Consider the following 12,164-nt stretch of genomic DNA (forward strand, 5'->3'; position numbering starts at 1 on the left):
AAAGGAAGAAGCCTGAGCAGCATCCATATGGAAGAGGGTCCCAAGAGCTCCCCTGCAGCAGCTCCTGCTGCTCAGCCACCCCTTACGCTGTAGGAAGAGCAAAGTACTTTCAATGGAAATCATGCTCAGCCACCTCTTGGATCATGGCCCAGGCCCCCAAGAGCAGATGACCCTGTTCATGCCATCCCTAATAGACCTGCCCTCCACTCCCAGACTCAAGAACTCAATCTCCCCATGCCTTTCTTTAAGCCTTGCTCTCTCAGCTTTGCGCATTAACTGTTACACCTCAACATCAGACATCAGAGAATCCAAGCAGAAGCCAGCTCCATAGGAACTCATGCTGCGTTACTGCCTGTATTGGCCTGCTTGCTAAAACATGCAGGAAACTTCAGCCAAGGGTGTTACTACTCCTCCACAGAAGGTGGGCCCCACCTGGATTTGCAATTCTAACTACACTGTTGGCTTTATGCCTTGTTTTTGTTGTTGTTGAAGTCTGCATTTTCTTTGGCTTCACCCAAATAAAGATCAAGACCAAAGGTGAACAGTGAACCATCAAATGGAGCAGGGGTGGTGCTTGCAGCATGAAGCCTGTGGCTGTACAGATGCACTTGATGTCTCCTCTTCAAGTCCTTTCGGAGAATGTGTGACAAGCATGGGGTCATGCTTAAGGAACACAGACACTGCCTTGTCCACCTGGGATACATTCAAACATCTCATAGTGAAGTCTGAAATGATCTCTGCCTCTTTCCTCCCTGTTAAGATTACTGGGACAGCCTCCATCCTTGCTTTGATTTCTGGGAAGACTTCAAAGGAAGCCTGAATAAAATGGGATTCAAAGGAAGGACTTGGGGGTGTTGGTCAGTGAGAAACTGAACATAACTGAGCTTCAGTGTGCGCTTGAGCCCAGGACCCCGAGCATGAGCAGCACCCCCCCAGGTACTGAGGCGCTGGCACAGGGTGCCCAGAGAAGCTGTGGCTGCCCCATCCCTGGCAGTGTTCAAGGCCAGGTTGGACACAGGGGCTTGGAGCAAGCTGCTCTAGTGGAAGGTGTCCCTGCCCGTGGCAGGGGTTGGAATTGAATGAGCTTTAAAGTCCCTTCCAACCCAAACCAGTCTGGGATTCTATAAGTGAGGAAGATGTGCAGCTGAGAAGGACAAAGATAATGACAGCTTAAAATCCTATTTGGAAGCACGTCACAAACGTTCACTGGCTACTTTTTTCCAGCTCATTGGGTATGATAATAGTGTGACATGGATTAGCTTTTAAGATTAAGTCCTAAAATCATGCCTGAAGCCTTTGTGCTCAGGGATTGTCAGGCGGTGTCTTGCTGAAATGGACACTGCCCATGGGTGGCTATGAAGACATAGAACCATGGAATCAACCAGGTTGGAAAAGACCTTTAAGCTCATCCAGTCCAACCATTCCCCAGCATTGCCAAGGCCACCACTAACCCATGGCACTGAGGGCCTCATCTACACCTCCTTTGACCTGCTGCTTACACTTCTGGTGCAGCCCAGGACACAGTTATATTCAGCTGCAAATCTTGATCAACAGATGAAGGAATTCCTCCATTTCATTTACGTTCAGTTTGTTAGAAGGCCCTTCACAGTTACAGCAGCAGAAGGCATCAGGGTACCTGCCCTCTGTTAGGGACATCACACTAAATACAACCCACATTACACAAGAGACAAAGTCTTCACTAACAGCTCCAATGCAACACAAATACCCATTACTTGCGAGCAGAATCTTGAGATTTAAATAAGAATTCAGTGTATTCTGAATGTCCACACCTTTTAACTCAAAAAGCAGGCAAATATTTCCAGTATAAAGGAATACAAGTACTCAAATTCCATTAGATTCTCTGGGAGTTGTCCGTATAAAGCTTAAACACTGTCTAATCTTCAACTGACCTACGCTGGGGAAGGGGCTTTCCCATTCTCATTCACTCTTTACCTCAGCAGCTGTTTCCTCCCCACTTATACATTATATTTTAGGGAAACTTCCATAGAATCACTTTGTTTCTCTCACCCCATGTTTGTTCATTCCTCACTATCACATTTCTTTCTGGGAAGAGCTCTTCCTTCCACTTATTATTGTCAGGGCTGCCTTATCTCTGCTTTCCTTTCTCAGGCATTTCCAAGCTTTCCTTTAAGTTTCATTGCTGCAGTGGTTTGATATTTACCAGAAGCCATGTTTCCTGCTATTTCTTCCAGCAACACCTCAGATGAAACCAGATTTAAAGCTGATGCAAAAATGAAAGTGTAAAATATACTGACAGGAAATGAGGAGAAGGGGAGGAAAGGGAAAAAAAGAAAGCAACAAGTGACATCAGCCAACTGATAGCAGGGAACAACGGCAAAGATGAGATTTTTCCAGTATCCAGAAAGGAAACCCTTGCAAGTCAGTTGAGATGGGAAGCTTCCATGGCAAGTTGATGGGCACTTGAAATTAATCCATTGTACAAAGCAGCCTAGGGTAAAATCCAGGAATACTATGGAAAAATCAGTGAATTTACTTGGAATTTTGCTATCAGTTACAGTGAGGTCATATTGCTTTTAAATGCTAAGTGTTTTCAAAGAAAGCTGTTGCTGAAAAGCCCAACAGAAAAGGACCTGCAGACCAGGAACTCAAGCAGTAATGACAACTTCCCAGTACAACCAATGTCCATAGGAAATTATGTGGTTCCAGGTCTGTGCTAGATTTAAAGATATAAGCTGTCTTTTGCTAGCAAAGAATCGCAGAATGGTTTGGGTTTGAAGGGACCTGAAGCTCACTCAGTTCCAATCCCCAGCCATCATCAAGGGCCCATGTTTACAGGAGAGATAAGAGGACTGGAGCACCTCCCGTATGGAGACAGGCTGAGAACACTGGGGCTGTTCAGCTTGGAGAAGAGAAGCTGTGTGGAGACCTCAGAGCAGCTTCCAGTGTTTGAAGGGGGCTACAAGGATGCTGGAGAGGGACTCTTCATCAGGGACTGTAGTGATAGGACAAGGGGTGATGGGTTCAAACTGAAACAGGGGAAGTTCAGGTTGGAGATAAGGCAGAAGCTCTTCCCTGTGAGGGTGCTGAGGCGCTGGCACAGGGTGCCCAGAGAAGCTGTGGCTGCCCCATCCCTGGCAGTGTTCAAGGCCAGGCTGGACACAGGGGCTTGGAGCAACCTGCTCTAATGGACAGTGTCCCTGCCCATGGACCTTTGGGGTCCCTTCCAACCCAAGCCATTCTATGATGCTGTCCTTATCTTTTGACTCAGAGAACTGAAGTTAGCTGAGCTCAGCAGTAATATCCTATACCTTCATCCACTACAAGTTACTTATCTGAAGGAGCACTCTGCAAGGCACTGGTGATGAGCTTGCCCTGTAAATATGAATGGAAGCAGTAATAGCAAAGCTGAACCAACTTGATGTTGAGGATAATGATTTATGAGTGAAGATAATTATTTGCTAAGTGCAGGACGGCTTCTGGTTTACAAGACAATAACATGCAGGCTATCATCAGCATAGAGTAATGAAGAGCCTGGTGTTACCCACAACCAGCACTCACACAGAGGGATGTTGAGACTGCTGGAAGGTTTTAATGACCTGTTAATGGCACCTGCCATGTAGACTGGGGAAGCAGCAGTACCACAGCTTAGAAAAAGCAAGGTCTGAACGATTTTACAGTTCTTTCCTGCCTTCTTCATCCATTTCCAGCATCTCCAAGCACTAAGAAACACCAAACTGCTCTCAAAGCACACTGGGGGTAGAAGAGCATTCCACAGGCCCTACTATTTCCTAGAGATACTTGTTCAGAGGCCATTGAAAGTATATGAAGTTTATACTTCAGCTTGGTTAATTTACTCTGCCCATTTTAACACGTTTTGCATGTCCTAACAACAAGAAAACAGGGAATATTTCCAGAGCTGTGTATGTTCAGGTATGTTTACACCTTCTTAGTACCTTGCAGAAAAACACCAGGTACAAGACAGTTCTCCTGCACCAGCAGTTAATAGGTGCCCAGTAAGGTCAGGATTTCACTCCAGCTTGCTGGATATTAATAAACTGATTTTTAATAAACCCTCTGACACTCAGTATAGGGAAAGAGAAAGATGACCTGAAAATTGTACTAGCTATTTCACTGAAAAACAGCCTATAGAAGAAGAAAATGCAGTGTTGGAGCACTGCAATGAGTGTAAAGCCTCTCAGATTTAGGGTACTTGTAGCTCTCTCCTAGTTGCTGAAACATCACAGAGTTCTTGTGCAAAGGGAAGCTGAGGAGAAGCACAAGTAAAGTTCATAAGTGGAGGTTTTAACACTTAAAACCCAAACCACTATTTGATTTTTATGAGCAATTGCCAAAGTACCAGCACCCAATTTAGGACACTCTGGGAGCTGTGCATTTGGAAGGACACTGGGCTGAAGTGGGTGCATCTAGACCTACTGTGCCTTGAGCACACTCAGAGGCTGCTTTTGAAATAAAAGCCAGTGGTAATGTGAGAGCCTCTAAACATCTTGTGAGAGCTACACCAGAGCTTCCAATTATGTTCAAATGATGCATTTTAATAGCTACCTTCTTCAGTGGAGGAAAAGTTTCCCTTTGTGCTAACTTTGATGTGATAATAGGAAGGAAAAGAATATGCTTGCACTCTTCATTACTGTTTTACCAGCCCAAGAAAGTCTGATGGAATATAGGCTTTAATCCCCACAAACATCAAGAGCAAGCAAACATTCATTTCAGAAGAGCCATAATTAGGGAGAAGAAAGGCAAGAGAGCCACCAGCATCAGAACCACTTGGCCTTCACGCAGAATGTTAGGTCAGTGGCCAACAAACAACTGACTTGAAATCGGAAAAAGGTGTAAAGTGACTAAAGAAAAGCCACTTGAGTTCACAGCAGATTGTGCAGAACAATGGATGATCAGTAAAGACTTTAGAAAGCTTCTTTTTAAAAGAAGAGGTAAACATACAGTTCAAAAAGGACTCTCCTCTCAGATGCCTTAAACCCACCCTTCTCCCGTGAGGAGAACCAGCTTCTTTGCTCCTGTTTCTGTTACAGAAACAAACCTCTTAATCATAGAATGGTTTGGGTTGAAGGGACCTGGGGTTCCAACCCCAGCCATGGGCAGGGACAACTTCCACTAGAGCAGCTTGCTCCAAGCTCCATCCAGCCTGGCCTTGAACACTGCCAGGGATGGGGCAGCCACAGCTTCTCTGGGCACCCTGTGCCAGCGCCTCAGCACCCTCACAGGGAGGAAATACTGCCTTATATCCTCCTCTACCTCCTCTTTTGACAAACCTCCTGCACAGGCTGCAGTGAAAGGTCATGCTTCACATAACCCCTCTCCAGTGTGACTGCAGGCTGCCACCAAAACAGGCCATCCTTCCTCTTCCTCCCTGCAAGCCTAACTCAGCAATCCTGTGGTCATAGGGAAAAGTGGTTCAGCTGCTGGTTAAGTGTAAATTGTCACTTTTTTGGGGTACAGGTTTAATGGAAAACCAGCTGCCCAGTTGACCCTGCAGGCACAGAGTGACTGGGGCTGCTGCAAGCAAAGCAGCAGGGATAGAGCTGGTAGATAGATAGAGCTGGTAGAACCTGGCAAAGGTTCACAGTTGCACCATCTGTGAGAAAACAAAACCAGACTCAGCTCTTCTCCAGCATCTGCTACTCCTTTGTCAGCCTTATCCATTGAGGACACCAGACAGAAGCTGTTTGTCCTGGCTTTCTCAAGTCAACACCAGTCAGTCTGCTCCAGAGCACCTTTTGCTCAGGGGCTCACTGTGACACCACCCAACTCAACAACTGAGCATCTTTTCCACCCTCCATCCTAAAATGGCCTACATAAACTAGTTTCTTTTAATCCTTCCATACAAAGTCAGCCAGTTAATTGGGATTAGTCCCATTTGAATAACTACTGAAGAAGTAATGGTTGCAATTAAAACATTTACAAGCACATGAATATGCACAATCAGCTGAGACAAGCTATCTGCAGTGGGAAGAGAGTCCCAAAGTGACTGTCTACAAGGTCTGGGACCCCAGGTGTTGAGCAAGTACCAACAGATCACAGCATAGGCACAGCACAGCATGAGAGTCATAGGATCAGCAGTTGAAAAGAGCTGTGGCTCTGCACTACCAGAGATGCAGACACTCGGGAAGGTGAGTGTGAGGTAGGGCTTTAATTGTATGTGTGAAAGCCCATCTCTGCCCTCAGAAGCTCAGCACAGGAGGAATCCAACCATGTGTGATCACCTCAGGGTGCGTCTGTAACGTGAAAGCTGCAGATAGAGATAACAGTTGAGACTGGATAAAGATAAAAACACATTTGGAAGCTCCAGACTTATCGAAGTTTAGGGCACAAGTCTCCTGGGCCATCCCAGCTGGAAGGAGCTCCTCCCGAGCGACACCAGCTCATGCATAAACTGGCATAAGATGCATGCAAGTTGCAAGCCAGGGGTAGGCAGCGTGTCTGCAGTGGGAGAGAGGACTCACTGTTTGATTTGTGTTTCCTCAAAGGAGATAACATGTCTCTGAACTGCCAGCTTCACCTGGATTCACCTGCAGACTAGATAAACTATCGAGCTGGGAATAAGATTACAAACAACCCCCCAGACAAAGCTGCTTTTATCTGTTTCAGAAGCCTTCCTGCAATCTTTATGTCATCTTCTACCTGCCAGAGCTGGGGGGAAACAAGGTTCAGAGAAGCACTCATCCAGCAGCCAGGAACGCTGTCTGATTCTGGGTCAGAAACTAGCTGGCAACAGGGAGAACATTCTTGGTGAACCCCCTTCAGGGCTGCTCTTCTTTGGGCACACTCTATAGCTTCTTCTCCCACTGTTCAATGAGCAATTACCTCATGTTTATATCTTAAACCTGAGCCTTGCTGTGCAAGAGCCACAGGGGTGTTGTCAGCGCAGGAAAGGGAAGAATGGAACATTCCAAGATGTTAAAGCAGTCCCCAGACTAGAACTATCAGAAGAAATAGTTCATAACTGTGTGAAGTCACTGTCTCCAGCATGCTGTCAACTGTCTCTTCTCTTTTTAGCCACAACTCTGGGATTACACAGACAAGAGACCGACTACAAATACTCTCTCCCAAACCACATCCCTTCACACCTCCCTGGCCACATAGCCCTCTTTTGGAAGTGTCAGGAATTCTCTAGCATCACAGAAGTGAAACTTGATGCTTCCTATGAAAGTCAAGCTAATACTTAATAAAAAACCCTCACTGAAGCAGCAGATCTGAGACTACTCAGGTGCGTTGTAGCCGTGAGAGTGGAAGGGTACAAAAAACAAGATAGGGTCTGCAAGAAGACAAGTTTAATACAGGATATTACCTCGCCCTCAAACACTGCTGAACGTATTTAGTGCATTCAGAGTCTCTCAGCCAGAGGCCTCAGGCTTCAATTGGAACTCCCCTTCTGCTTGGACAGATACTTGACTAAAATCAGGCTGGTGAGCAGAGGGCTCCTCCTCCAGGGTCACATTTCAGGGCTGGAGACAAAAACTTTTTCATCATGTGTGCACACACTCACAAGCTTAAGACAAATTAGCAGGAGAGTGAGGTAATTTATTCTCCATATGTTTAAATACATTCCTCTTCTAGTGCAAAAGCCATTGTTTTGGGAATAGGGGCCTTTCATTAAGTGCTCCATATGGCTGTCCTGGAGGCCCAGCTGAATTCAACCCCCCAACTGATGGATTTGCTGTTAAGGGGAGCCCTGTGCAGCAGGATGGATCTTCAGACCACAGACACTGCAAACAGTTGGAGCGTTTGCCTGTCTTAGCCCTAAAAGTCAAGTATAGTTCCTGCTCACTGCACGTGGATAAACACAGTCACCATTAGCAAGTGTTAAATCACACTTTAACCTATAGAAGCATAGAATGGTTTCGGTTGGAAGGGACCTTAAAGCTCATCCAGTTCCAACCCCTGCCACAGGCAGGGACACCTTCCACTAGAGCAGCTTGCTCCAAGCCCCTGTGTCCAACCTGGCCTTGAACACTGCCAGGGATGGGGCAGCCACAGCTTCTCTGGGCACCCTGTGCCAGCGCCTCAGCACCCTCACAGGGAAGAGCTTCTGCCTTATATCCAGCCTGAACTTCCCCTGTTTCAGTTTAAACTGATCACCCCTTGTCCTATCACTATACCAGCCCATGCAAGGTTAGACTGGCTTAAAGCTCAGGAATTGAGCAGAGAGCTTGAAACTGAATTTGGGCACATTCAAGATGATTGCACTGTGAATAAAGAGTGAGTAAAGTGGTTTAAAAACCCCCAGAACCGCTTCCAGGTTTTGTCCCTCTGTCCCAGTTTGCCACTTCCACAACAGCTGAAGGGATTAAACAATTGAATTCTGTTATCAGCAATTTGCATCAAAACGGTTGGATCTGTGTTGCTGGGTGGCAACACCACAGCAAGCAGGTCAAATGATGCCAGTTTGTATCTGTGAGGTCTCATCTGGATACTGGATCCAGCTTTAAGCCTCCCAGTACAAGAAACAACTGAACCATGCCCAGCCAAGGGCAAACAGGACTATGTTAGAGCACAGGATAAACGAGAAGAGACCAAGAGCAGGTTCACTCAGGTGAGAGAAAGCAAAGGGGGATCAAACTGCTGCCTTCATCTGACTAACAAGAGGACAGAGAGAAGACGGACACAAACCCTTCCTGGGCACACAGGGTAGAATGAAGAGGCACCATACACAAGCTGCAGCTTGGAATATTTGCATAGATAGAAGGAAAAATATTTCCTCCCACAATGAGTGTGGTCAAACTCTGGAACAGAGACCCAAAGATGTAAGATAATCTCTGACCTTGGAGGTTTGTGAAGCTTACCTGGCCAATGCTCTGAGCAGCCTGACCTAAATGTAAAGGCTTTGGACCAGAGACCTCCCAGAAGTCACCTCCAGTTAAACTGGCCTCAAGCCAGTGACTTCTTGAACTGCTCCATCTACACCACAAACCCACATGTAGGTGCTGAGCTGGCATCCTCCTGCTTGTGAGTCTCCAGCTGAAGGTTTAACACATACATGTCTTACCTGCATAAACTCAGTTTTAGCACAGTTCCCCTGGGCCTCTCCACACAGACAAGCCTCACAAAGGAATGTGTGACCATCCCAGACCCTGAGCCAGTGTTTCATCACTGAAGCCTTCAATTATGCTCTGCTTTGCAAGTGCAGTGATTAGGGAGCTAATTTGATCTTCAGGATGATTTCTATGTTTCTATGAAAACATTTGGTTTTAAAAGGTCATTAAAGCATTCTGCCATCCAGAACACACACTGGTTCCTAAACCCACCATTAAGAAAGCCAAGCTCAGTGTTTGCCCCATTTTAAGTCACCTAAGAAAGAGCATCCACTCCTGTGGGGAATTTCACTGGGTTTCAAAACAAGCACCTTCCTCTCACTCATTCCAATGGTACAAATGAAGCTGGAGGAAGAGCAGGAGCACCCTTCACCATTCCAACCCAAGTAGCTGCCAGGTAGGGAAGCAAAGGGCTGCAAACAGGCTGAAATCCCTACCAGGCACAATGAACCAGGGCAAGGAGGAAAAGACCCTGGTCACATCTAGGAGTGAACATGCCCAAATACAGCACCTGAAAGTAGAAACTGAGGTAACCAGAGCCACATCTGTCAAAACTGGGTGGTTTCTACATCACCTGCATGCTTGGAGAAGTCATTTCCTAACCTTGAGGGCAACAGAAAACACAAACCTCTGCTGATCAGTGTGGGTTTGTGTAGATAGGAATGAGCAGGAGATGGGTCACTCCAGGGCCAGCTGCTGATAGTGCAGGAGCTGCTTATAAAAACATCCAGGTAACATGATTGGGGTCAACACAGATAAGCTGAGCTTCAGGTTCACTTAAGAACTAGCAGTTTCTTTCACTGGGTGGTCTTGGGAGCTTCTCCCACGTTCAATATATCAAAGTAACAGCAATGAAAGGCATGCACAGGGATTTAAAAGGCTGAGTAAAAGCCAAGGCTTACACTGGAGCTGAGGAGGGTCTCCCGATACTCAGGAGAGGGAGGTGATCCAATGTAATTGGATGTAAAAACAGCAGCACCTCAATTATTCCTACCCCGAGGAACAACGGGGATCCTCTCCTCTTGCTCTCAAGCTGCAGGCAGCTGCCAGACACCCCCACAAGAGACAGGGGAAGGGGAAAGCCTCTGCACGCAAGCCCAGGGGTGGTTCGGCACCCAGGGGTGGAGACAGGAGCGGCTTCTCCACCTTGCAGGGCAGGAATGGGCAGGGAAACCAGTTCTGGCCTGAGGAACACCCTCTCCTCACTCTTAATGTGCGAGCTGGGGGGGCAGGGGCCCCCTTGGTTAATATCAAGGTACATGTTCACCTTAGACAGGAAGGAAAGGCTGCCAGGGGTGGGTTTGAGGGCATCCTCTGTTATAGGATACAGAGGATATCCTATAGGATACAACCAGGGAGGGGGAAGGAAGCAAGTGTCCATCTCCTAAGGTACATCCTGCCATTCTCCTGTCTTATAAGGGAGGGCAAGGGATCCCCTATAGCCTGAAGGAGAAGAAATCTCCCTATAAGATAGAATCATGGAATCAACAGGGTTGGAAAAGCCCTTTAAGCTCATCCATCCCAACCATTACCCAGCACTGCCAAGGCCACCACTAACCCATGGCACTGAGGCCTCGTCTCCACGCTGTGTGAACACCTGCAGGGACGGTGACTGCAGCCCTGCCCTGGGCAGCCTGCTCCAATGCCTGAGCATAGAAGGGGACCCGGTACAGCCACAGGGAGGGAACGTCCCGTGTCAGACAGACGGGTGAGGAATCCACCTTAACCTGCCGCGGTTCCACGTTAAAGGACAGGAGGGCATACAGCGTATTGCAGGCTGAGGGAAGCGCTCCCTGCTAAGGCAGGAGAAGGACGGGATCCACCTTTGAGGAGCTCACACAACCCAGGGGGAACCGCGGCCACTGCAAGGGACTGGGGGGGGGGGGGGATCGCTGCTCCTACCGGCTGCAGGAGGCGACCACACCGGGGGTGCCGTCCGCCGGGGGGGAGCGGCTGGCACGGGCCCCAGGGCTGGTCCTGCCCCGTCTCCGCTGCGGGGGTTTCGTGCCCGAGGGCTCTGCCTCCATGGTGACACGTCGCGCCGGGAAAGGAGGCGCTCGGCGGGTAATGGCGGCGGCGGTACCGGCGGCGAACCGGCCCGTTTGAAAATGGCGGCGGTGAAGGCGGCAGCCAATCAGAGCGGCGGGAGGGGCGCGTTGCTAGGAGACGGGGGAGGGGCTCCGGGCGGGGCGGGGCGGGCTGTGGCTCTGGGGGCCGGGAGGAGGAAGCCGGCCCGCGGGACGCGGGTTCGCGGCCGCCCTCGTCCATGTCTGCCGAATTCCCGTCCCTGCGCTCTGTGCTCCCTCTCATCCCGTTCTCCGACCTTCCCTTCAGCCTTTTCTCCTCAGCGAACGCGAAGCTGATGCCAGGACGGCTTCCCGGAGAGGGGAGCAGCGTCCTCATCCCCCTCCGAGGCAGGAATCACCATGGTGCTGGAGCAGAAACAGCTCTCTCCCCAAGATAAAAGCCTCATTGGGCAGAAATCGGCTCCGATGATATAAATTTACCTCAAAGCACACATAAGCGATTTAAATGGGGTGTGAGCTTTGGGGTGTGCATCGCATGTGAGGATGAGGCAGCGGCTTCCCTCGTGGAGCATCCCTCCCCTTTCCTCTCACTTTAACCGGGTTTTCCATCCGCCCGGACAACCCGGGATGTGCCTGGACCGAGCCATCGCTGTGTGGCCTCGTGAAGCCACACAAAGGAAGCAGCACCTTCTGTTCCTCTCCCAGTGGCCGATGTGCAGAGGATGGGGTCTCGCAGGCTGTGGTCCCCCATCCCTGAGCCACATCCCAGCGCGAAACCGCTGCGTAAACCATTTGCAGCGGGAGTCTTCAATTCCAGTGGTACTGGGGAAAAGCAGACGCCTTGGCTATGGCAGACAGTAGGGACTAACCCCTGAAACCCTGCCTTGGAAAGCAATCAGGAGCCCTCACGGTTCCTCACGTCCCACTTTGGGTTAAGCAGAGCTTTGAGCAAGGCACCAGGTGAACGTTTACACACGCTCCATGCGGGTATTAATGGGAAATGTATCCCTCTTGGCTAAGATCTTCATTTTCCTCCTTTTCAGCCCTTTCCTGCTGTGGAAAGTCTATCATGGAGAAGATGGGGTCT

The 12,164-nt window shown here is 48.8% G+C and overlaps 1 protein-coding gene across 1 annotated transcript in view; it reads right to left on the reverse strand.

Moving 5' to 3' along the window:
• The window catches only part of NET1 (neuroepithelial cell transforming 1), a 55,702-nt gene extending 44,555 nt beyond the window's left edge, over positions 1-11,147 (reverse strand). The window contains exon 1 of the mRNA XM_061467950.1: positions 10,953-11,147. Within this exon, the coding sequence (XP_061323934.1) occupies positions 10,953-11,077 (125 nt within the window). The 5' untranslated portion in view covers positions 11,078-11,147. The remainder of the gene's footprint in view (positions 1-10,952) is intronic.
• Between the last annotated feature and the right edge of the window lie 1,017 nt (positions 11,148-12,164).

This window comes from Pezoporus flaviventris, unplaced genomic scaffold (assembly GCF_033815535.1).
Source record: "Pezoporus flaviventris isolate CSIRO_AGI_PZ_B2104156 unplaced genomic scaffold, CSIRO_AGI_Pfla_v1 ptg000046l, whole genome shotgun sequence".
Taxonomy (NCBI): Eukaryota; Metazoa; Chordata; class Aves; order Psittaciformes; family Psittacidae; genus Pezoporus; species Pezoporus flaviventris.